Source organism: Anoplopoma fimbria, chromosome 8 (genome assembly GCF_027596085.1).
Source record: "Anoplopoma fimbria isolate UVic2021 breed Golden Eagle Sablefish chromosome 8, Afim_UVic_2022, whole genome shotgun sequence".
Taxonomy (NCBI): Eukaryota; Metazoa; Chordata; class Actinopteri; order Perciformes; family Anoplopomatidae; genus Anoplopoma; species Anoplopoma fimbria.
The window spans coordinates 19,003,589-19,030,988 of NC_072456.1; the positions used below are offsets into that span (position 1 = coordinate 19,003,589).

The window sequence follows — 27,400 nt, forward strand, 5'->3', positions numbered from 1 at the left end:
GGAAAGTGCTAATCTACATCCAATACTGTACATTTATCCATGTATCTACTTTGCCTGCTTCCATCTATCTCCCTTCTCCAAAAATGTTATGTGAAAGAGAGAACGGATGAACAAATGATAGATTCAGAGGCGTGCAGTGTAGCAACAATGCAGAATGGATTGTTAACTACAGAATTTAAGAGCTGGAAGCTTTTCAGAAAGCTATGTTTAATCTGGAAAAATCACTTTGGTTGGACAGAATTTACATAATTGTTGCACTTATCGCACCATCACCGGGAAAGTGAGAGGTACCCTGCCCAATGTGAGAACAGTTGTCAAGGCAACTGAGTCGAGGGTTCAACGGGAGCATGTCACTGGCCTTGATAGACAATCAGGGAGGGAGGGGCTGAGGTGGCTGAAGTGACGTAAACACGGAGCGTTGACGGGAAGTCATTTAGTCATGTTTGTAAAGAGTATTTTGCAGTGCAGGTAGGCGAGGTCAGTTTACATAATCCGACAGATAAATATTAGACACAGATCCTCGATTCCTCTGCTGCTGTGAACTGCACATGTCTGAATCACAGGAGGTGATAAAGTAGGTTAAGGGACATCGTAATGGTCCAGTTTAACTACAGTCCAGTTGTGGAGGAGGACCATCTGTTTATGCTCTGCTGGCCACTCAACTGACCACTGAGCACATTAAATTTAATGAGTTAATCTACTTTGTGTGTCCACAGATAAATGCAGAGCTCTGACATAAATCTCTCTCTCTCTGTTTACTGCTGTTATTCTCAAATGTCTACCTCTCTGTATTTTCTCCTTTTATGTCTTTATCTCACTTTCACATTCTCCTCCCGCCTATGCACTTTTCTCCTAGTGATAGACATGGCTGCAAAGGTTGGAAGGCTATCTTATATTTCTCAAAGTAAATACAGTGTGTATTTCTGCGCATATGTGTGTGTGCACGATAAACACCGAACACTGAAATATGAATCATCAGCAGAAGTCGCTCACGGGATGGCAGCGATCTGCGGCCAAGCTCCCAGAGGGAAGAAAACCAGCCACCTTCGACTAACTCTCTATGCTTCTACTGCACACAAACACACAGAGAGACTACAAGAGTCCAGGAGAATGTGCAGTCCTGGAGTCCACTGTCTGTCCAGCAGGAAAAACAAATTAGCAGGCGGTCTGCTGTGCTCAGGGTCTGGAGTGTGGCCAGAGCATGAAGTACTGAAAACGAAACCATATAGTGGTTTCTACCATATTGCTTTTGGTCCTAACAAATACAAGTGACAAACAAAACAAAATGATAATGTATTACACATGAGTTATAAAGTTGGTCATCGCTGCAAAATAAGCCCCCCCAAGGTATTTAAACTGTGGGTTCATCCTCTGAGAACCATGAATGTCCATGGCACATTTATTGAAGAGTCAGGCTGATGGTGGCACTATACACTAAAGGTCATGAGATGTCAAAAACAATAGGAATCTTTCTCTGAGGACCATGAATATCCACACCAGATTGCAAGACAATTTGAAGTTATGTTGCTCTGGATTAAAGAATCGGACACACATCATTATCCTAGTTTTCAAAACTACCCGGATCCATAGATATTATAGGAAACTGGTGTTTAAATTAAATCATAAGAATTTCAGTAGCCTTTTTTGTCCATACTTGCTTGTGTATTTGCCAATATTGTACTGTAAATTTGAGACTTATGTGTCAATATAATAACAAATGCATTAAGGGATAAAGAGAAAAAAGAATGAGAACCAGAGAAAAAGAGAAAAAGAGCTACAGTCAGACAGATACAGATCCATCACAGAGACGGATAAAGAGCGCAGCAGAATCAACAGATTGACAAATTCCTCTGCAGAGCACTTATACTGTCCGTCACTTTGCCAAGGCCACTAACACAGTGAGGGATGGCTGTATCCAGGCAACCGTTTGACTAGCATCAGCAGCCTGTATCTAACCACTATCAACCAATCACAAGCATCAACTCCCACCTTAGCCAATCGTGACTGATGTAAAGCAGCTGCCGTTCAGCAGGGAGCTTTTATCACAGCCAACCAGCTAAGTGAGTGCCCAATTGTCTGGGTGCCATCTGTGGATCTAAGAGGTTAAAACTCACCCAATAGCCTACAGCACATTATATCTACCTTTAGGTTTGGGGGGAATACGGCGAGCATGGGAACACTTGTTTTTGAATACTGCCGTTATTAATACCAGCTCTGGGCCAGTCATTTCAATAGCTAAACTACATGTCACAGAAATTAAATTAGTGAACTTTGTTTTCTGTTTTGTTTATTTGGATCTCAATTAGTTTCTCAGTAAAACACTCACTGTTCTTAATAAATGAAATCATCTATATATAGAGATTTTCTTAGTGTTGCAGTATACAGAGGACTCTTTACGCTCTTCTTAACTGCCTCAATTTCTCCTGCTCCTCTTCCTCAAACTGTGGAAAATATCATTTAAACTAAACCTTCCCTGTGGAAAAAACATGGTTCCTATGCTGTGAAGTGTGAAAGAGCATGACTTCGAACATATTCAATTTTTAAAAACGTAAAAAGATATTGGACTATTTCCACTTTGGTCTGGTGAGACACAGAAGCATCGTATCTGGATCTGACAGATGAAAACACAGTTCTGTTAGAGCATATTATTGCCAATTATATTTGCTGGTTGGAGCCAGTGTGTGTGTGTGTGTGTGTGTGTGTGTGTGTGTGTGTGTGTGTGTGTGTGTGTGTGTGTGTGTGTGTGTGTGTGTGTGTGTGTGTGTGTGTGTGAGTATACCAGAGATAAGTTGCATGTGGTCTAGGAGTAATCATTTGTATCACAAACCTTCTTCTCTCTTCCTCTTCACACACACACACACACACACACACACCCACTGCACTTTGACAGACATAAGTTTAGGCAAGGCAATCTGTTAGCCTAACTGTGGCTGACGGCTCCTGTGATGTTTTGTTCAGTCTTTGTGTTTGATCCTCCAGGTACAGAGGAAGCGAAGCCTACAGGGACATCTCATCTGCTCATTCTCATTCTCATTCCCTCTGATCTGCTGTAAAGCTGCAGAACAATACAAGCACTACTAATACACAGAGCTTGGCGTACCATCTCTGTGAATGTATTTAACAAGTTTGTGTCTCTCTCTGCAATAGTTTCTTTCTGTCGTTTGAAAGGGCATTCGCCAAACTACCCTTTTACCAACTTAGTGTTAGCATGCTTACATTTGCTTATTAGCACTAAACACAAATACAGCTGAGGCTGAAAGGGATGTCACTATTTTGTAGGCATTTGGTTATAAACAGGGGTAAAGTACATTTTCTAATATGGGCCTTGCTGTCTATGTGTGTACTGTATCTTCCAGTACAGAGATTGTGATCCACAATGTGTTTAGCTCAACTCAAATACTTTAGGCAGAGGAAAATAGTTAGTGCAAATTAGTCAAGTAAAAGCAAAAACCTTCTTCTAACTCGTAAATTCCTATTTTGTTTAATTAAATTTGTGAAACAATTGAAATGTAAAAAAAAAATTACTTTTGAGGCTTTGGTGTTTATTTCCTAAACAACCACCACCAGGCACAGTAATTGCAGTATCTCAAAATATCTGTTTTTATACTGGTTGTCAGGTTTGAGGTGTGCTAAGACCTGTGTGAAGGTTCTTGTAAACTGAATGTAAACATGCAAATCAACAGGAACTGCAGAACTGTGGAACGTCAAGGCAATACAAATTTAAAAAAATAATAATTCACAGCCAGTTCAATAATTTTTTACCTTTCAACAGGTGACATGCTGTAAGTGCATCTTCAGGCAGCTAGTCAACATGACTCTGAGACTGAGTCTATTAGCCCTGGGCACCTATAACTGGGCTAGGAAACAGATTTTTGACATTTTCAGTGGGACAGAATTTGATAACCTACTTAAACAGGTAGAAGATCTGAAGGCTCAGCTCCAAACAGCAGAAGAACACAATCGCTTTCAGGAGCAAAAGGTTACAGAGCTTTCCACCAACCTGGAGACAAAGGTGAATGAAAATGAGACTCTTCGTAACCAGGTGAAGTCTTTGACCAACGAGCTCCACAGGTCACAGCGACAGAGCAACCTTTTCTGCACAGAGAGAGCTACTAAGTGTTTCGGGGACCAAACACTGAGGATCAAACTTGGAAACCAACAACTAAAAGAAACAAAAAAACTGTTGGATCACCAGAAGAGCAAGGAAGAGATGTTGGTGATTGAGGAGAAGGAAACTAGCAGTGACTTCGAGACACTGAGAGCTTCATGCAAGGAGATCCACCAGAGGTATGGAACTTATCTCAGGTCCAACAAACAAAAGTTTGACACCCTTCGGCACCAAATTGAGACAGAAATGAAGTATCTTGCTGAAAGGGTGTCAGTGTACCAAAGGCAGATCAAGAGTGTAAAGACTGAACAGGATACCAGGCATAGGACCTTCTACAGAGAGTTGGGGGACCTGGAAATCCTACTCAACAATGAGACCTATAAAAAAGATGAGGAAGAGGTCAGTCAGGCCTTCCACACAGATACGCCACAACTCATAGATGAGCGGAAAGAACAGGTCCCTGTGGTGCAGGAGGACAAGGACAATGATGAGGACAAGGACTCCCTTCATACAGTACCTGAACCCCTGGAAGAGGCCCAGATTTCTGATGAGAAGGCTCCAGAGAAAAAGAACAGATCTGGAAATTTCTGGAAAAGAGCCCGCCACTTCTTCAGCTTGAGGAAGGAGCAGAAGGAGAAGCGGGAAGAGGAGTCCACCTCCAACTAAGACTTCAACAATTGAAACAAAGCCAATAAAAACATAAAAAAAGGTTCCGCCTATATAGTTGTATTTTTAAGTATTGCTAGAGTTGAGTTGTTGAGTTGTCCTCAAAAGAAAGGTGGTTTATTGATAATAAATAATTATATAAATGGAAGTGATCCCTTGGACACGGGTTTGAAGAAAGAAAACATTGAGATAATAGTTGTGGATGATGATAGTTTAGAGCTTGTGGTCAAAAGGGGTAACTGAATTACATTTTCAGGTTGAGTAGTTACTTAAAGGGAAAATGCATTTGCCCAATTGCTAGGCTGTTAATAATAAGAAAAAAAAGGATAATTTTATGTAAACCTCCCAACAGATAGTATGGCAGCAGGTGAACTGTGTAAAAGGCAAACTCAGCCCTTCATATTATTTTAAGCTTAGAGCCATTATGACAGAGCTACAAACACACATTGTGCTACAAAGAGTAAAGGGCATTTAAAACTGTAACTGAACTGTAACTGAACTGTACATGTAGGAGCCGCAGCTAGGCGAGTGTCTTCTGTGTGCGCTCCTCTGTGTGTGGTGGTGCACTGCCTCTAAGGTTTATATAGAGAAGCCGCTGGACTCATAAAAACAAGATAAGTGTTGTGTCAATAGTCCAAGCTGGGGCCATTAATCTAAACAGAATAAGAGCCCAGGCTCCACTACTGTAACCATGGCCAACGCAGCGAGGCTGCTCTGTAGAGGTGGATGATATTCAGCATCCATTAACCTACAGGGTGGCCACAACATTAACAGAGGGGGCCAGAGAGGTAATATTATAACTATCGCTTCGACAGCATGAAGTTTTCCATAACTAGAAATACATCATCCCCCATGAGACTGAGTATGTTACCTGAGATACATCATCATATATCATGGAAAGACTTGTGAAAGATTGCTATTTTGCATGCCATTTATATGTAGCCCAGTACAGCACCTCTTTTAAAATTCAACAACCATTGCTATAACTATTACTTTTATGTTTGGGGTGTCATTAGATACAAAAATAAAATTGGTATAGCAACAACTGTATGAATAGCGCATGCTCACAAAATATGCTTTGAGCAGCCAGCCACCTAATTTGCGTACAATTAATGAGATGCTCTTTCATCCTCAAGAGATTCCCATACATCCTTTTACAGGTTAATATAACAACATGCTGTTATTCATGCTTGTTTGGGGGTGTGTGCCTTAGTCAGCTTGGGTAAACCAAGGTGTGTGTGCATTTGTGTGAAGGTGTCCCTCCAGGCTGCCGTGGTATTCTCACAACAGCAGCTGCAGCCTCTCGATAAGAGTCACAAACAGCTTCACTTTGAGGACAAAATGAACTGAAATATTAGGAGAAGAACATTCAGAAAAACACACTGACACTGACACAGTCACACACACACAAATACACAAAACCATGCACAGACATATTTCTGTATATTTAGAAGCTAGCAGATAAGCAGACATGAAACAAGGCATTTTCCTCAGAGAGGGAGAATAAATTCTGCACAGTGTCAGGAAACATTGCACTTAGGCAGAGCTGAAATTATAACCATGGACGTCTTGAATGCATCTCATAAACTGTATAGATTAATATTATGTCAGAAGTGATATCCGTGATCCACTCAATATAGCTCTTTGTGTGTAATAACTTTTTATAACATGTTTATTTTACAGTATGTGGTCAAATGCAAAGGAGGGAGTAGAAGATGGATGAAAAATAGAGGACAAATAAAGGAGAAGTAGAAGGAATAGAAGCAAAGAGGGTCGAAACTGGGTCACAGAGGGAATAAAAAGATGAGAAGTTAGCACGAGATTCAAAAAGAAAGTGAATAAAAGAGGAAGGAAGTAAAGGCATTTGGGGTTTCAAAAAGCATAAGAAGTAGATCAGAGGTAGAATCAAAGAGAGAGGATAAAACATGGAATAAAAAAACACTATACAGAAAGAAAGTGAGGATTAAAAGAAAGATTGCAGAGTAACTAAAGTATTCTTGGATATATTCTTGGTATTTGGATAACGCAACACAATTTTAACACAATGCTAAGCCTTATATTTATCCCAACCATAACTAAAGCACTGGTTAATTTTTCACAGTTGGAATGAATATTTTTGGGAAACAAATAAAGCTAAATTGTAAATTGAGGCCAAACTGGATGTTTTTGTAGTCAAAGTTACTTCAGGTTAAAGTTGAAAACTATTTTGCAGCTCAACTTTCCCAGTGGTACTTCCGTTTCCATTCATTCATTGTAATGGTGTAACTCTAACTTATGAATGAGCTATCATACCGCCCATTCTACCTTTGCCATCCAGGCGGAGAGGAAGGAATCCAACACTTGATATTATTAGATCAGGAGCAATTTCCTGACTCAATGAGATTAGGAGCATACTGACCTTGGAGCTTGAGAATCATATTAGTGAAATGATTTACATGAGCAGGAAGTGCCTGTTGTGGGTTTTTTTTTTCTTTCACAAAGCATTCATGAGCAAATTAGTATATTTAAGTCATCAATTATGAGCCTTGGAAAAGCAGGTGGCCACATTGTGATGGCTTTAGTCCAAATTATTACTCTTAATACTTTATTATTTCAGCCGGATTTCAAACCAGATTTACATTTATTTTCCCAGAGGGATATTTGTGTCCACGTTATCACACAAAAACAAACAGATATACGCATATCAACATAGAGGCAACACAACAAGACGAGATGCAGACACGGATGCTAACAACTGACAGATTAACGACTGACGACATAGCAGAGCATGAGCCAAAATGTGCCACACTCTAAAGATTTATTAAGCCTCATCTGAATCTTTATACATTTTCAGCTGTTTTGTTATTTTGAGCAAAGATATAGGGAGTGGAATCCTGATGCAGTTGTAATTTCAAATGACTTGTCATTAATTATGTCAATGATAGTCCTCACAAGTATACATAGATTGTTTGGGGGGGTGTTAGGGAAGCATATGGGGCTCGTGGCTTTTTTGCAAGCATGCTGGGTAGAATATGTATGGTGACATACAAACTGTAGAGCGTCCGTTGTGAGTGGCATTTGTGTAGTGTGTGTACGTGTTAGAGGCTGTGTGTGTCACTCAGCAACATGGGGTAGATACCAGCTGAGTTTAAAGAGCAGCATGTCTGTCAACCACCAGCCAGCACTGGAGCTCTGAATTCCCATCCATCCCCTTCATATGGCCTCAGTACAAATAGACCACCAAATCAGAGTCTGAGATTTCTGTGGTTTCAGAGTGGTGAACATGTGTGTGTGTGGGTGCATGTGTGTGTCAGCGCATGAACCATACTGACTGAGCGTTCTTAAGCCCTGCAGCAAACAGTATATGCCTGGTCATTTTTCAGGGCAGACAAAAATCAACCCTTGAAGATCTGACCTGCTCCTTGTTAACCCGGGTTGCACACACACACACACACACACACAGACACACACACACACACACACACACACACACACACACACACACACACACACACACACACACACACACACACACACACACACACACACACACACACACACACACAAATCCAAACTGACATTTTTATGCCTTTAAAACTAATGAATTGTAGCATTTTCAGTATTGTCAACGAACAACATTGTTTTTGTCCTGATGATAATTTACACCACGACAGCAGTGCTTTGAAAACATGTCAAACTCACAGAAATGTTTATTTTTTCCATTCAGTTTATTTACTATCACTGTGAAGCAGGAATTATTATTTAAAAAAATTGAGATTAAAGAGTTTTGAATAAAACGAAAGATTTCCCCATATTATTGCTGGTATATTGATAAAATGTAGTAAAAATATTAAGTTATTAAGGACAGCAACCACACAACATCACTATACCAGAAAGTTGAAGCAATATGCACTATAGAGGTAAAATAAATACCTTTTTTACTTTATATATCTGTACAAAATTTCACATGAAAATGATGATGAATATCATACACATAAATACTATATACAATGCACTGTATTTGCTCTATGCCGTTGTCCTACTACACACAGGTCCTCAGGTAGGAGCACTTCCCATTGTGATTATAGAGTATCAAGAATCCTTTTAGTATCTTTACCCTATTTGTTTTTCTAATGATCTCAAGAGGTAGCAGTGCGCTTTCACAAGACTGTATTAAAATTCAACCAAGCACCCCGGCCCTTAGTTCTACATGTTCAACAGTTATTGTGTTTGGGACCTGAAAGTCACAGGAACAAAACAAGGCTCAAGTGATTCTGGTCTCTTTCTTCAGTGCCATGGTAACTGTAGAAAGTTCAGCTCAGCTTTGTTTGTCCACAGAAAGGTACAGAAAATAAGGTTGCAATCCTACTGTGAAACCAACTTTGGAACACAGTGATACAACCAGATTTTCTTCTTTCAGAAATATTAAAAAGCATCTTGATAGAGGTTTTACAACTGCTATTGCAACCCATGTTCCTGGCTAAATTAAAAATGAATGCTTCCGAGATTAACAACACTGCAATTTAACTCATTACAAATATGATTCATTCTCATAAAAATCCTAACAACAAATTTACAATAATCCTCTTACAAATGGCTGCTGCTCATGCCAGGGGAACAATAAGATGTTCTCTGCTCAATTGAGCTGCATACTAATAGGTTGATTATGAGGCCCAATTATCAGATGGCACTTGTCAAGAAGAAGCCGTGCAGTTTGCCCCGAGGACAAAATGCAAAACAGAGACAAACTGTTGTTTCTACTGAAAAGCCACTAAGGGGCGTCTCTCTTTAATAATATAGCTGGTTGGAAGTCAAGAGTCCACTTTAGATGGCAGTCATGACGAGGAGTCAAAGAACATACCATCAGGTACAAATGTGCAGCAAAAATGTAGTGTACACACAAGACTCAACCCTAACAGTGAGCCAACTCCGCAAGCACTGAATCAATTTTCAATCATTAACATACATCATTAATACACTAGTCACATGTTGTGGAGAACATAAAATATGTATATTCCCTGAGGCCAGCATACGGTGACAGGGATGGTCAGGAAGAATTGTTAAGAATGATAAACACTAACGGTCCAGACATGGTGACTTTAAATTAGACTACACTAGAGATAAATTGATCACTTGTTTTTTAATATATCATAAAACCTTATAAAGCACTTATTCCACATGAAATTGTGTCATATGACTTTTTTTCCAGAAGAGAAGGGTGGATATGCGAGTGAGAGTTGGAGAGAGGATTGTTGCTGTTTTTCTGTACAGTTTTTCTGTACAGAAAGTGTAGTTTAGTGTTATCTAAAAGACTTTCAATGTCATGGCTGAATATTTTGCTGATTTTGTCAATGTGGAGGCGACGCAAGATTTCAGAAATACACCTCTAAGAGCGAGACTAGCAAATAAGAAACAACCCGGATGAAGTGAACGGTAAAGAAAAATAAATTAATATGAAATGAATAATCTGAGCCTGTCAGAGGCAAAAACAAGCACTTCTAGTGGATGTTAATTGACTGTGCATGATTGCCAGATATGATTACATTGCTGCATGTTAAGCAACTGCTGACTACAGCGTTCTTGCTCAGTACTGGATCAATTTAATCATTGTTGTCCTCATAAGTCGCTTAGACTAAAATGTATTAAAATATGATCCGGGGTTGAAAAAGGCCAAAGTTACCCTCTGATGTACCTTCCACTTAACCAACTACCTGTTTTTGGCACTCTTTGTGGCTGCCCTTAAGTGACAGGACAGTTTTTGAGCATCAGGAGGTAGATCCACCATATTTCCAATCTCACACACAGTTAATAATTCAACATTCAATATAAAGACAGACGGGCTGTCCGGGAGAGAACAATAGATGTGAATTATTGATATATCTCTCTCTCTTTCCTTGTCTCTGGATTAGAAGAAGTTGACGTAGTGTAAATAAGAGGAGAAATTATATCTGGTCCAATATTCTTCTGCCCCCTAAGGAACAACCCCCTGACCTCAAATGTATTAAACTGAAATTACGATGAGTTATTACTGCCATATTTGGAAAGCACTCAAAATGTGCTTTGAATCCAAATTTATTGAAATGAAAGAGCTTTAGCCAGGCTCATGTCTTTCTGCCCCCAGTTCGTTTTCTTTTCACACGTCTTTTATGTGTAATAGTAACGTTTGGAGAAGGAGGCTCCCCGAGGATTTAGCTTTTTTTACTCCAATTACCACCAATGTCACCTTTCCGTTTTCTCTCATGCTTCCTCTCTCGTAGTATCTGTCATTCTCAGCCCTCTATTCCCACTGTCTGCCTGTCCACTTCTTTGTCTTTTTTCCGAGTGTGTCTTTCTGATTCAGCCCAGTGGGCCGAACAGTCGAGGATGAAATATAGTGAGACCAGAGCAAACACAAATACAGTATAAATGCCAATTTTGTAACACACAAAAACACCATGCACATCACGCACATCACACACACTGCAGCTGTCCCCCACGGGACAAGAAGTAATTTAAAGTCTTTCCTGCCCAAGACATTTTTCCATCAAATATCAGCTCTGAAATAGATCCCTTTCCTGCCAGATGTAGTGCTGTAGCCTGTGATTGTGTTGACAAGAACCTGAAAGTCAATACGGCAATATAGAGATGAGGAGTCGTCTCACATGTGATTGGTACATTTCCACCAAGTTTTTGTGCCCGTGAGCCAATCTAAGCCAGGTTCTGGCCGTTTCTCCAGAGATGCGATGCAGCAAGCTGGCGCAGTGAAGGACACTGTGTCTTCTGCAATGCCCTACACACTAACACCTACAGTACAAACCCACCCACATACAACCATCATGCATCACTCGAACATGCAAATGTCCTCTAAAAACTGAACTCACATCCATGACAAATATATCGATTGAATTGAAAATAACACCAATAACAGCTTCCCAGTCCTAGTGCTGAGAATAATTTAGACATCAGAATTAAAGATCTCCCATCAGAGAGTGACACAATGAAAATAGCTGTTTGCGTAATCAAGCTTTTTTAAAGAAATGAAGGTTTTAATTATTTCCCCATAACATTTATACAAAAATTAAGAATTGCAGCAGTACGGACACTGTGTAATGATCTCATTGGTTGCACTCTAATTGCAGTGCCAAAAAAGAAATACTGAAAAAAATCAGCATATGGCCCCGCTGTCATCACCTATAGCTCACAATCACACCCACACCGCCTGTAGCACACAGCTCCTTATGTGCCTGAGTGTGCCTGTTTGTTAGCGTCTCTCTGCATGCAGTAAAATGTGTGGGTGTCTCCGCTACTACTGTCAGTTGTATTCAAGTGCGGCAGAGAGCGGCAATGTGAGAGGACAAAGGCATCAAAGCACACATGGCAGAGACAAGGTCGCATGGCTGTAGACTTCTCTCCATCCTTCCATCATCACCTCCCTGCTTTGTATTGATGCTTTCTGTTATTTAGACTGTTTAGTTATTTGAATCTTTGAACAAAGGACAGAAGCCATATGAGCTGCACATTTCAATTCACCACTCAGTGACTGATTGTCTTCAATTCCAGCCAATCAATGCAGTCAGTCAATACAGAAACTATTTAAATTGAGCCATCAAAGCAGCCTTGTGTGAATCCTTACTAGATAAGCGCCATGCGGTCAGCTTTGACTGACTGGCCACAGTCAGCAGAGCCTGGCTGATCTGCTGGCAAACATCCAAAGCTGTTGATAAGGGCTTCTCATTGACGATTGAAAACAATAACTTGCCTCATAACAGAGGTTAGATTAGGGTTTGGAAGCCCTGCTAATGCTACACAAATACACCAAACCCTTGAGACCTTGACAGCTGATTTCTAATCAACATGAGTCAGATCTCATTACATCCACATGCCTCACATGCTTGAAATCTCTCCTGGTGCTCTATGTATATGATCTCCCCTTGTGCACCTGGCAAACAGCCAGATCATATGAGTTATGCTTTCTGTTTGTTTAACCTTTGCAGGATTGCATTCTCATTGAACTAAAGATGAGATGTCTGAGACAAACTATATAATGTGTATCTTAAACATAGGTGTAAAGCTTCTGTCCATCTTTGAAGATGTAGAGATCATAGCCAGTTCCTTTAATCCTCTTTCAAGTGGCAGTATGTTAATAGGGCATGGAGATCAGGAGATCATTGCCATGACCAGAACAGATGTGCACCCTCATGTAAATAGCCACAAAATACAGGCATAGAGACTGAGGCTCAGTAATGACAAGTTATTGACTAGAGGATCCATAACCCTTAAAGGCCTTCCTAACTAAATTAGAGAGCTGAGGGGGCTCCATGATTACCTCGACTCCTCTGAGCACCTTTTACCCCTCCCTGATCCATCCCCTCCCAAAAACACACAGACATATCATCATTTTTTCATATATTTTCAGCCCCTTCTACCTCTGCTCTTTCTTTGCCCTCTGCCTCTACAACTCAAACCCCTTCTTCCAATTTTGCCCACACAACATTTGCACCAGTTGAAATCTTATCCTCCAACACTCAGACTGTAAAATGCCCCAAATCTAAAAATACCCTCCGTGCTGGAGCCTCAGCCTCATCTGAACTCCTCACCCTTTTCTTACACCACAAACATTGCAATCCAGATCCATCTTCCTCTAAACCAACCCATACCTTTCCCTCTCTCTCCCACTCTCCTCCTTCTCCTCTTTCCTCTACTTCATTCAGGCGAGATCTAATTCACCGATGAATAATGGATGGAAGGGATGGATGGATAGAAGACTTTCATCTATCAAGGTTCTCTTTCTCTCCGTGTCTTCCTCTTGTGGGATGGCTGTAGTGCTAATGCAGGGCAACATGCATTGGAGATGAGCCCAGGGACCTCCTACTCAGTCTGTTTGTCTGTCTGCTGCCTGAAGGATCTCTAGCTCTCCGTTTCTATCTATTTCTGATCCAGACTGGTCATTGGCAATCCTATTCTATTTCTATATCTATTTATCAATGTTTTCCAACCTTTTTCTTTTTCTCCATAATCATCATGTCAAACATAAAAGCAAAGATTGCTGGCCATCTTTATTCATCGCCGTCTTCATCCAATTATCTATCACCTTTTCAATCGTTCATTACTGCTGTTCGATTAGATCCCTGACCTTGGGATAGCGATCCTAGGTTTCTATTGACCCTGACCCCCCCTGCTTCCCTCCCCCTTTAATACCCTTAGAAGCCCCATCAAAGGACCAATCTCACAATCCACTGCCACCTCCCCTCCTTAACTGCTCTGTAGGATTGAGGCTGCTTAGAGAACCCCATTATGTATGTTTGATTACAGATGTAGGCCTAACTACTCAAGAAATGTCCTGTTTTAACGGCATGGCATAGGTGTATAATTTTGAAAAGATTTTGCTGTGGGAGTCTATTGTGGACTAATAATCTCCACTGGATGAAGAACCTCAGGCGTCTCACCTCTAATTTTTTGGGACAATAAATAAGGTTTTGTCTAAAAGCAGCAACAATAGAATTTGTCCTCTAAAAGATCTCACTCAGTTTTGGTCATTAGGTCCTTCCTATTCACTTGTAGTTGTCGTGTTTCAGTATTGCTTCACTTTATTTAGCTTGGCTTTGATTTTTTTTCTATGTCGACCTTCTAGGTCCAAGATTTAGGACAAAAAAAAAAATCAACCCCCACAAAAACCCACAATTAGGGCTTGGAAGCGAGCAAGAGCAGCAGCTTGTCAAGGAGCCCATCAATAATGCAGGCTGGTGGGGGACCCGGCCTGCCACACTACTGTCCTTCTGAACCCTCCTGACTGTCTACCTGTCTGTCTGCCTTTCAATCTGTCTCACTTCCGTCCTTTGCTTCTCTCACCTTCTGAGTGCCTGCCTGACCTCCTGCCATGCTGCCAGCATCTGCCTTTCCTTTTTTTTTCACTAAACAAAGAGTTGTATGTGTTTTTCAGTCTGGCTGCCTGTTGTGCATGTATCACTGAGCCGCTGTGGCTGGGGGGACTCAATCTATATACACGCATGTAGTCATTTATCCATCTAGTATATAGATGCATCCATGGTTTTCCATAATTGATACAACATTCTAGTGAGGACAAAATATGTATCACTGTTTATCACTTGTATACTTGATGAGCAATAACAAAGAAATCCCAAAAGGCCACAAACTGATCCAGTGGCTTAGACCCAGGCAAGGTAAAAAGCATTGTTTTAAAAAATAAAAAAGAGAAATAAATAGATATTTTTGCAAGACTGCTTGAATAAAAAAAACTTTAATTATCAACGTGCCAAAGCAAGCAAAAGACAGAAATCAGAATGCTATTCCACACACGACAAACTCCAAGGGGGATCAACAACAGTAATAACAGCTGCTGTTCCATCATATACACCAGCAGAATAATAATCAGCCCTGTACCACTCAGGCTGGCAGGCTCCAACTAACCTCTAATCACGTTCGACAACAGCAGACGAAATAGCGGGCGAGCAAACGGCATGGACAACAATAGAAAATAGCAGAATAAGTGCTGGCTGAAAGGTGTAGTTGAGGTGATTGGTAGCTGTGATCCATGTTGCTGCTTTCATTAAGCAGATTTGGTCTGCTGGCTCAGACACAGACACAAACATATTCATTTGGAAGAGGGGTGCTTGTAGAGCTGAAATAGATATAACAGCGAGCAGGTTTACTGTTCTCGTTATTATCCAGTAATCAAAGCCAAATGAGAGCGACACATTGTTGTCCAAAAGGAAGCGTGGGAACAAAGGCCTCGGAAGCCGCATAGTAGAGACAAGGCAGTGATGGTGCAGGTGTTTAGGATGGAAAAATGTACATCTGGCTTTGTAGGTGCCTTGTATGACTCAATGGGAAACTGAGTGAAACATGAATTTCATTCAGGTATACATCCATCTAGCTTTATGGAGAGGTATTATTTGTATTCTGATTTATTTCATTCCACTTTTGCCGCAACCACATAACGGTAAAGTAAGTGGTGGTTTCATATTGCTCTTGAAAAAAAATGAGGGGCTCTGTTCTCTCTGATAGCAGCCCAACACCCCTGGACCACTTAAACTCAAATACAGTCTGGCCTGGGACTGGCTAGGACCCCAAGCCAGACACACCACTTTGTGTTTAAGCACACTAACTATCTGTACCAATGGGAAGTCTGCATGCCCAATAGCCACATGGCACAGAAACAAACCTGCACACATGCACATACATACAGACATGCAAACATATGGGCATTCAAACACAGTGCACAGATTCCTAAACTTCACTATCAGCAAAATAGTTTCATGCGCAGCAAAATACTGACATCAAATTTATTTATGTATTTTCATATCAGTGTGCAGAATAATGGGATTGTCATTCTCTGAGCTGAATGAAACATGGCTGTGGTAATGGCTAGTGACAGAACACATTCTGAGATCAAGCCTCCTGCATCAACTCAAACATGTGTAAACGTCTTACAAGGTTAAAAGTTTCATTAACATTCTTATCTCGTTCTTTAAAGGGGATAGGTTAGGACTCCTTAAATAAAAGTGGACGTCTTATTTTAAAACTATAAAACAAATAACTGATAAGGTTAATCAAAAATACTGGCGGCTACGTCAACTTTTTGGTAAACAGCCTACTTTCACATTTATTTATGATGGAAATGGAACAGGAATTAATTGCCACACAAAGAAGCACTGCACGCATCCTATTTACAGGCAGCTGCTTTTACACTCATATTGATTTGTCTTCATGAAACACGAAAAGCCTTAAATGGATTAGGCCACAAGTCAGTAGTGACAATAAGGTGGACATTTCCTAAAAAAGTACCTTTACTATATAAGCTAAAAAAAGTAAATAATATGAGATGCATGAGAAATATCCATTCATCATATCTTTTTTTTTTTGGGGGGGGGGTCTGATTCATTCATAACTGACATCTAAGCCTTGTGATTCAGAGAAAAAGAAATCCATTCTCTGGTCCCCTGTGCTGTAAGACAATAACGTAGCACCCCATTCTCCTTCTCGGACACAGTGTGTTTGTGTGTGTGTGTGTGTGTGTGTGTGTGTGTGTGTGTGTGTGTGTGTGTGTGTGTGTGTGTGTGTGTGTGTGTGTGTGTGTGTGTGTGTGTGTGTGTGTGTTCATGGTGCTACAAAGGAGCCCCACCCTTTCTCCCAGTGCCATCACTGCCACTTCCCCACAGCTCCCATTACTCCCACCCAGTACAGATACCATCACAGTAGAAGACTGACCATTTACAGAGTAGCAGAATGAAGGACACAATGAATGAATGAAGGAATGACTGAGACGACAACTGAATGACTCGCAGTGTGAAACCATCTCCCCCGCTGTGGGATTAGAAAAATGCTTCAATACAAATATAAGCATGTATGGCATGTATGTGACGCATGCAAACATTGCTGGAAATAGTATGACACAAAACACTGAGATTAGTGTTAAAGCTGTGTGTTTATTATCTGCGGCCATTGTTCTCTGATTGCTGATAATCAGCAGACTAATTGAATTAAATTGTGGCATAACTCATTCTAATGGTTGGGACAGGGGGAACCAGAAACCCAGCCAGCTGTTCTCTCTGTTGTCTTCCTCTGGCTCTCCACGGTACAGGGACAGGCGTGTTTTAATTACAATTACATAAGGACCAATGGAGGGGCAGAGGGAATGAGAACAAAGGATCTTAATGAGGGGTGAAGGGTCATGTGCAGCGGCAGCGCAAACCATAATGTGCATGGGTTTTTGTGTCTGTTTGCAACAAGCTCTCTTAATTACTGTACATTCATCTTGTTGAAACTGAATGATTAATTAGACTAAATATGGTGCTAAAAGAAGTGCATATTATGGGGTATGTTCCTACAAAGGCTCTCTGTAGTGTGTAATGTATTTTAAACAAAAGCCCTGCTATCACTGCAACACATAACACAGCAGGAGAGACAATGTGCCCTCATAGAAAGATCAAATCATTAACATTGCACATATTTTTTAATGTTGTTGGCCATTTGAAGTGACAGTCTCACAATGACACAAATACAGAGGCCCTGACAGAGGCTTTGAAGTGCTGCCTGTTCAGTGTTGTTTCTATCTACACAGCCCTATCAGGTACTGCAGGGTGTTCAGTATGAAAGCAGAGTGGGTGAGCAAGTAGTTATAACCCAGTAAACTGTCTCCCTGAGGCAAGGGAAACATCTTCTGAATACCAAAAATCCTCCTTTTTGTAATGACTAAGGGAGGAGGGAGAGGGAGAGGGAGAGGGAGAAGGAGTGAGAATCAAATCGCATAATTAGTCTTCCACTCAGGAAGCAGATTTAATAAAATAATCAAGGTTTAAAATTGGATTTAAATATATTGTTTCACAATCCATATCAGACGCATGTGCAATGGTGACATAAAACTTGCACAATGCCCAATTTAGGTGCATTTAATGACTTTTTGGGTTTCTGGTTTATTGAGCCGCAAAACAATCCCTAGCTCAAGGATTTGCTGCTTTCTAGCCATTTTATGTGAATGTAAAATTAATATATCTGTGTTTTGGACTGTTAGTTGGACAAATCAAGCAACACAAAGCCATCACCTTGGAGTTGAGGAAATTGTGATTCAAATAAATAACTTTAGAAAATATTTGGCATATTAAATAAAGAATGACAATAATTGTTGGTTGCTCTACTGGTCTCAAATCTGCATGACAAAAACAACCCAAAAAAGACATAAAAAAATAAATAAGCTAACAAGTGTTGAATATGAATTCAAGCACTCAATGTTTCTAAAGGAAAAAAATACAAACATAAGAATGATGTGAAACAACAGAGGCAATGTAGCTCAGGAGATGAGTGGGTTAATCGCAGTGTTAGGGGTTTGATCCCCGACTCTTCCCTGTGTCTATATGATATGTGGTGACATGTCCTTGAGCAAAACCATAAACCAAAAACTGCTCCTAATGCTCCAGTGTCTTGAACAGCTGGATTCAGTGTATAGTGTTTGTGTGAATGGGTGAATAAGAGGCAAATTGCACTTTGTCCACTAACTGATAAAAAAAATGCCATATAAGTTCAGTTTATTTTTCCAATATCGCTCTGCCACAGTTTAAATTAAATCAGATTTGACAGATTGGGTCTAGTAGAGTGTGTAGAGAAAGTGCTACAGTAAGCTTGAAGTTTATGACACCTGCTAATCTTATTTCTCTTATGAAAAGTCAACAGAATCTCAGCCTCAGGAGAGATTTCTAGACAGGGCTCAATAACACCGTTTGTCTCCTTCTACTTCTGTTTTCATTACAGCCTCTGGCTCTCCCATGAAAAACATGGTCTGATACATTCAAAGAAGTCTACTCTGCTATAAAACAAATGACATCGCTGACACACCTTTTTTTGAACTTGCCTGCTTCAGTGTTTTGGTATGTAAAAAGAAATATATAGAAAAGAACACAAATCACTATAATTTAGTGGAGACTGCTGAAACCTCACAACGATACCATGTTTATGACACAGAAGGATTTTCTACTGATTGATTGATCCTGTTATGATTCATAAAAAGGCCAAATCTATCTTGTGTCAAAGTGACAGAGGCAGAGCAGTGACCCATGGGTTAAGCTCAGACCTGAGAAAGGAAACCATTTATCATCCACGCCATCTCGTCTAACATGGCTAACAACCTCTGGAGACGGCGCTCAAATGTGAGAACATAATTTTCATTGAACAAGACGTGTTCAACAGTAGTGTTTTATTTGATATTTATGAACAAACAATAGCAATAGCAACACAAACATACACACATAAATCAAATGAGCTTTTTTTACACTTAAAGCACATTTCATAGGATTTCTTTACGTAATAAATCCTGAGGGTCTCCATTCCCTTTCACGCCTACTGTCTGTCTTTCTGCCTGAAGCTGACTCACATACAGAGACAGAGCGATGTCATCCACACCCTATGACTATGTTCTTGTTGATCATGGATAGAGTCATATCATACTCCCATCCATATCGAGACTGTTCAGCTGGAACTGAGCTGGAACTGAGCTCATGCTGCACACACCAAATAATCTATCTCTACACAGACACACACGCACAAGTTTGGAGCACAGTTGCTTTTCCTATCACAGTACAGATGTGCAAGCATGGTAGAGATATGTTTTGTGTAGCCAGATTTCAGAACAAGCCCATTTTTTTCCAGACATGCTCAGCCCATCGTAAAGTAGGCCATGTCTCGAGCCTGCAACTAAAGAAAGTTGTTTACAAACTGGTGTCCAAAATAAAATGAAATGGTTTACATTCTTTCCCTCATAACACATCATTTGCAGTCTAATGCCAAAGATTAATTATAGCCAATGGCCTTCCTTATCTTTGCTGTGTTGAGTAGCACTCAGCACTGCCGGCCCCTGAACTCCACATCTTATCTGCCATGTTGACTACCGGTACACTGTTGTTTTAAACCACGGAGAGTTACTGAAGACAGGTTATCGAGCATGATACATCAGCAAGTGTACAACATAAAAATGTTTTCCCTTAACAAAACTTTCAACTTGTTTCTTTCATGGCATTTTTTTTCAAAGTTCAAAAGCTAAGATAGTAAGCTGGAAGGTAATGATTTTGTAATTTGCTCTATTATTCTTTGCGGAGTGAGTGGCAGCATGTTAGTGATGATTTCCGACTATTTTTAGCAGATGAATGGCTGTTATTCTAGGGATGCCCAAACAGGCCCCAGGCAAACTGTTGTACACAAGTGTGTGTGTGTGTGTGTGTGTGTGTGTGTGTGTGTGTGTGTGTGTGTGTGTGTGTGTGTGTGTGTGTGTGTGTGTGTGTGTGTGTGTGTGTGTGTGTGTGTGTGTGTGTGTGTGTGTGCGTGCACGAACAGGGGGTCTCCTTACCTTCTATGGACGGGGCTTGGTCCTGGGCAGCATACAGCATGTCCTTGAATGCCTGATGAGAAAAAAAGCAGAAAACTAAATTACGACACAAAAGATTGTACACAGATGTACTTTTGCCGGGATGTTTAACTATATGCCAAGTCATTAGAGTCCATATAATCCATAGATACAGAGGATTAATGTATACATACATGTATGGAGTAACTGTGGGGTCATTTAAAAGATTAGACTGTTCCACATCAGATCAAATAAAGTCGGTGTATTTACAGTACATACACCAGTACAAGCGAGAAAGGATTACAGCAGACCATGCATTACACAATTATTAGCACCATCTGCTTTTAGAGTAGCATTTAAACCATCTAAAGCCATTTAAGAGCCATTAACTAAACTATTGTTCTCCATATGGGGAGATTACAGCAACTGCCACACAGCTGTTCACATAATGAACAAGGCACAAACTCTGGAATTTAAATTAACTAATTTACTTCAAGTTAAACAAGTTACACAGATATTTATAGAACTGAGAAAGAATAATCTACCTGCATTAATGTATATTAATTATCCTGTGGTGATTTTAGAATGACAGTGCTGCTGTGTTATTGTTCTGTTTCAGTTGATCTAAAACAGTGAAACAAGTAAGGAAGCAAGGCGGCCTGACTACACAAGATGTTACAAAATTAAAAATCATAGCATAAATTACAGATGAAATAAAATTGTTATTTAACTAATGAAGAGATTGACCCAGTGTACAACTTTCTAATTAAAATAGCAGATTGGGACGTAGAGAGAGACAGGCAGATAGACCAACTGGCAGAAACAAGAGAGAGAGAGAGAGACATCATGTGAGGCTGTTTCTCTGCAATAAGATTGATCTCGAAGATAATGGCAACTGACAGATAATTGCACGCTGGCTCATCTGAACATATCAGTGGTAATCAGAGAAAAAAGACTCAAACTGAAACTGACTAAACTGCCCCAGCAAAATAGAAAAGAAAATCTCATTTAACTTAATAAATAAAGTAGTGTTCAGCATACTGCCAGTAAATAAAATGTTCAAATATGATTTAGAGTTGAAGGAGAAAAACATTCTGTCATCCAAATGTGACAAACTGTATGTCTTTCTCTCTTATCCACTGATCATATCCATTCACTCTCTCTGTCCATGTTTCTATATAACCTTCTGCTTTCGTAACATGACATGAGAGAGCGGTGTGAGTAATCCTGTGTGTGGGTGGGAGCCACTCAGAGACTGCTGTGCATCAGAAAGCAACCTGGATTGTTATAACTTAAATTCCTCTGTGAATTACCTGCACAACGAGACTGACACTGGAGTCTAATCCAAGAGGTACACATCTCATTTGTCTGCAGCATGATGTCTCTATACTGTCGTCTGATGAAGATCACAGAACACCAACTGTGTACACACATGCGCACACGCACACACACACACACACACACACACACACACACACACACACACACACACACACACACACACACACACACACACACACACACACACACACACACACACACACACACACACACACACACACACGGTCCTGGCTAATCTCTGGTGAGCAAAAAAGGGCCTCCCTTGACTAAAAGGTGGGAAATAGATATTCAGATCCAGACAGGGAGGCATTGCCATGGTGATGGCAATGATGGGAAAGGAGGGGGGGGGGCTCTTTTGGGATCTGGGATAAACCTGGGGGCTTGGCAGCAATCAGTGGGGAAACCTGTAGACGCCAATATCTAAGCCAAGCCTAATGGGGCCTCAGATGGAATGACCATGCATTAACGTGTTGATGATCCATACTCACTAAACCAAACATGTGTGTAACACAAGTAGCACTCTTATTTGTCGGACCGAGGCTGTTGTCAATGGAGTTCAATCCTTTCATAGCATTGACAAGTTGAGTGGACACTAAGCAAAATATTACGAGTGCTAGATGATCAAGTCCTTTTCTACGATGCTTGAGATCGGTATCCCTGTGCTTGAGACGATCTCAGTGTCCATTATTAGTTTCTCTGGCTCAACTAAAGTCAATGATGGATCAATTAAATCCCTGGATCTGTGTCTGAGTGGATCCCTGCATGGAGAAGCAGGAGCAGAGAGGATAGGAGGAGTGGATGGAGGGAGGGGAGAAGAGGGCAGGTCTGGTCGGGGACCAGATGTCCTCCCAGTGGGGGAGGAACTATGAGGTGAGGATGGGAGGAAGGAGGGAGGTATAAAAAAAGGGGGGGGGGGGGTGTTCTCAGCAGTTGCCCCGCCATGCCTGTTGTATACATAATGTTCATATTGTGGGACATGCTGATAAATCACACATTCATTACACAAAATGCAGATGATGAGAGGAACGCTGTATAGTTTATGTTCCGTTTCCATTATGTCTGTCACAATTCAAAGCTTGTTGAGCTGGTTTTGACATCTAAACTACATCACTCAGATTAATTAGGGAAAGACGACGCTTCACCTTTGAACGAATTGCAATCACTCACTGAAATCACACAAGCACCTGCTTTTTCGTCACCATAATGTCACTCTACTAGTTTGAATTGTAAATGTGAGTCTCGGGTAGCACTCTCCTCCTCCCCCTCCCCATCTACGGTTACACAAGTGATTAGACTGCAGAGGTAAATGCATAAGTGGCCTTGTTCTCTCGCCACACACACACGCACACACACCTGCATCTCTAATTCTCACTCTTTCTATATGCCTCTAATGTTCAATACACATTAGTTACTTAACATAAATCTGAATTCAACAGTTGCCACGCCTAATTATCATCTGCATACATGTTGGATTACAAAGAGTTTGATTTTGCGTGGAAACCCATGGGCATGTAAAGAAATTGACTTGAAAAGCAGACAGTAGACTCATAAAAACAGCTTTTTTTTTTTTTTAAATGTTTGAATTTAATAACTATTACATTTAAAGGCAAACCCTCATCCGATCTATCAACTTCATCTCCTGCCCTTTGTCAGAAGCAGGACATGCACACCTCCATACCAAACATCTGTTTAGCATATAGGTTTATAACTAAGATCCCACAGGATAAAGCGGACACCTAATTGCTCCATCACTCGATCGCCCTGTCAAAGCCTCCATGTTGGAATGAAGTGCCTTACTAGCTGAAGAGTGTATTTGCTAGAAACAGCCACTTTGCCGCATCCTCCTCATCTGCATAGAAACTGGCTGACCAATCTAGATAGACAGCGCACAGCTTTCCACACAATGGTGTGCTCTAAAAAAAGGAGGAGAGTGAAAAGTGGGCAGCAGGTTAATTAACCCAACTAGCACACAAAGGCAAGAATATCACTTCAAACCACAGTCAATTTAGATGTGGGCACGCCACAGATACAGCCAGTGTGGAACTGTCATATTTTACTGCATGGACTACGGGTAGAACTTACCTGTGTTGCTGGAATAATGTGTCCATAAGTGATTAAATAGACAGACAGCTGCATTACACAACAACTGATGTGTTGGCTGCAGTGGCCAATGCAACACAGAATGTAGAATAAACATACGAGGGACGGTTGGCTACCACTGTGTGTAATGACTTAATGTTTTTTATTCATTTCTCCAGCTTTCTAAAAATGTTCCCTTCACTGACCGAATCCATAGATTGACGCTGCTTCTGTTGCACCACAGCAGCGTATCACGGCTTTGCATTTTTAGTACCGACATTACATTTCCTTCTAAAGACTTGTTTTATTAGTGACCCACTTCACCAAAGTAGACTGAGGTTTATGTTTGTCCTTGTCTCTTCATTTGTTTTAGAGGGCGTAAAAACCTTGAAAAATATGTCCATCATCTGTAGGTGAAAGCTCTCTCCCCATCCCTCCGACAGGTGGTGTGGTGGTGTTTACAGAGGCCAGACAAAGACATAAGGCAGCCGCAGTAACACAAATACACACAAACCCATCCTTCATGCAAACCCTATGTATAATTCAGATTTGAGGAAGAATACAAATTGTATGAATAGGGGACAAGCCCTGTTGTTATACATAATTCACCAATAGCTACAAATGTGACAACAATGATGGTAAAAACTGGGTTTTGGGTGGTTAAAAAAAAGAAACAAAAACAAAGGCCTGTGCTCCATGTGCGTCTCATACCAATTGTCCATAACAGTTGTCTTCACGTCAGATTTGTTGTTTTGCTTTAAATTTAAATCTCATAGAAGTAAGAAGTTCTAAACATAAACTGATGAAGTCAATCAATCTTTCATGCTCATAGAAATCAGTTATTCCTGTAATAAAGTGATGAAATATCTTTTGACATGCATGATTCCAGTTAAAAACATGCAATCATCTGCAATAAAATAAAAAAATGGAATCAAAAAGTCTCTATTAATAGATACTGGCATAAATATATGGATGAAATACTATAATATTAAAACTTTATTGTCATTTAAGATAATTATATCTGATTTATCTGAATACCAACACAAAACGTTGTTGACAGAGAAAATCTATCATCATCCATCTCAGGTCAGTGAGTGCCGAGCCGAAGACTGGAGGTGTAAAATGGCTGGTATGGCCATGCATCTGTCCCTGGGCTCACTGTGTGTCAGTCTGTTCACAAAGACTGCACACAGGACGTGAATGTATGTTAATAATCAATTAAAATTACATTCGACTGTAGAGTTGCCCACTCTTTAGTTTGTCCACTACATATCTGAAAAATCTTTTTTTTCCCACTTTAATCGTGTTGTCCGAAGATGTTTTTATGACAATATAATGACAGCTTATCATTCATGTCAAGCAATAGCAATGATCCAACTTGATAATACTATTCAAGGGATGTTTCCAAAATAAAACCAGCGCAGTGAGCCTCTGTTGAGTCTGGGATGTAGGCTGCTGAGGTTGAAGAGAACAGGGTCTTTGTCTATAATTCATAGAGCTAAATGGAATGGAGCAGCCTGCCCTGTCACTACATGTCTGCACTAAAGCTCTTAATGTTGAGCCAGCGGGAGGTGGGGTGTGAATATGAAATACTGCTCAAGTACTGTACACCAACCAACAAAGACCATGTGTGCACACAAAGGTCTCCATAAATTCTCAGACATCAGAAACCAGAGAGAATATCCTGTTGGATGAAGTCTAGCAGGTTGATTCATAAAGACAACCGTGCCTGTTTAAATGTGCAATATATTGATAACAACTACATCGGGATATACCAAAAAATGATATATAACTCTGCTCAAAAATATGGAATAATTACAGAAGAATATTTGTAATTTTACAACAATGCATAATTAATGCCTGGGAAATGTCCCTGGTGTTCAGTTAGATTGTTGCAAATAATAAAAAATATAACGAAAATTAAAAAAAAAAAAAATGAATTTATTGAACAGAATTATCAGAGTAATTGACAATGAACACCATTTCCCCTTTTTTATATACCAATATAGCCCCCAGTTACATGATAGAGAAACTTAAAAAAAAGCAATGAAGGCTTGGAACAAAAAAAATATGCAGGCTATTTGAAATCTATGGTGATGATCATATTTCGTTTTGCAAAGAATAATAAACCTACAAAAACCTAAATAAATGAACATGTATAGAATATTGTGAAATATCTATACTATCTATGTATTGTAAAAAATAAATAAAATAATTGTTTGTTATTTGATCCATGAAAGGCATTATATTGTTCAAATTGTTTATTGTTAAGTGTCAAAACTTAGCAAACAGCCATAATAAGCAATGAATGCTGCCTCTGGCTGAACAACCGCAGTCAATTTCTCGACCATAAACAATAGGACATCCCTGGTTTTCTCGTCGTTTAATTGCTCTCAGGAGCAGGCTAAATCGAAACTGAATAAAGGGTATAAAAAGTTTAAAATAGGTTTAAAAACCTATTGCCTATAATCTTCAACTCTCCACCCAAAAAAAAATATATATATATATTTGGGGGAGTTTCGGCCATGCCAATAATTACAAGGAGTTTATTTCTAATACAAGATAAATGTCACTTTACCTCATATTGAAGATACTGTTTCCTCCACTCCGGAGTGATGTGGGACGAAAGATGCTCCGCGAACTTCATTTTGTCGGAACCACCGTCCTCTCAAACCTCCGTTAAATCCAAGAGCGACTGTCCCCTTCTCCCGTCGACGCGACTTTTGATATTTCAGTCAACTTGCCGTCTCAACATGCGGTGCGTCAGCCGCGGCGCACTCCGCTGCTCTTCACTCCACTTCTGTCTCGTCCCGGTCAGTGCTCTCCAGGCAGATCCCGTCCCACATACTATTTCTACGGGAGGGACGGCGATGGCATGCGGCGTCTGTCTTTTTTAATTTTTGAACAGGTGGTCAGTGTAACGAAGCCGGTGAGAGTGGCTCAGTGACTTTGCTCCGTCCCTCCCTGGGCAGGTCTGGGGACATTGCGGTCCGCCATCGCATTGAGCCACAGCGACGTGGTTGCGTCAGCAGAGCGCGCAGCAGCACCGGGCGGTGTTGGGACCTCCAGTGAAACTAGTTGGCAGTGCGGACAGGGAACCCCTCGCCTTCCAAAACATATGAATCACACACCGTCTGACAATCCTGCTGTTGCTATTGTTGTGTCTGCAATGAAAGAGGGGATAGAGTTAAACTTCATGATATAAGTACAGTACCAGTCAAAAGTTTGGGCACACCTTCTCATTCAATGGTTTTTCTTTATTTTTATGTTTTTCTACATTGTAGATTAATATTGAAGACATCCAAACTATGAAGGAACACATATGGAATTATGTGGTAAACAAACAAATGCTCAACAAACCAGAATATGTTTTACATTCTTCAAAGTAGTTGAATGAG

General features: G+C 40.4%; 1 protein-coding gene across 2 annotated transcripts in view; it reads right to left on the reverse strand.

The window, feature by feature from the left end:
• Nucleotides 1–26,989, reverse strand: part of xpr1a (xenotropic and polytropic retrovirus receptor 1a) — a 66,095-nt gene extending 39,106 nt beyond the window's left edge. For both annotated transcript variants that reach the window (XM_054603541.1, XM_054603542.1), the window contains exons 1-2: nt 26,581–26,989; nt 20,586–20,637 (exon numbers count right to left, since the gene is read on the reverse strand). In XM_054603541.1, coding sequence (XP_054459516.1) covers nt 20,586–20,637; nt 26,581–26,649 — 121 coding nt within the window. In that variant the 5' untranslated portion in view covers nt 26,650–26,989. The remainder of the gene's footprint in view (nt 1–20,585; nt 20,638–26,580) is intronic.
• Nucleotides 26,990–27,400: the final 411 nt, after the last annotated feature.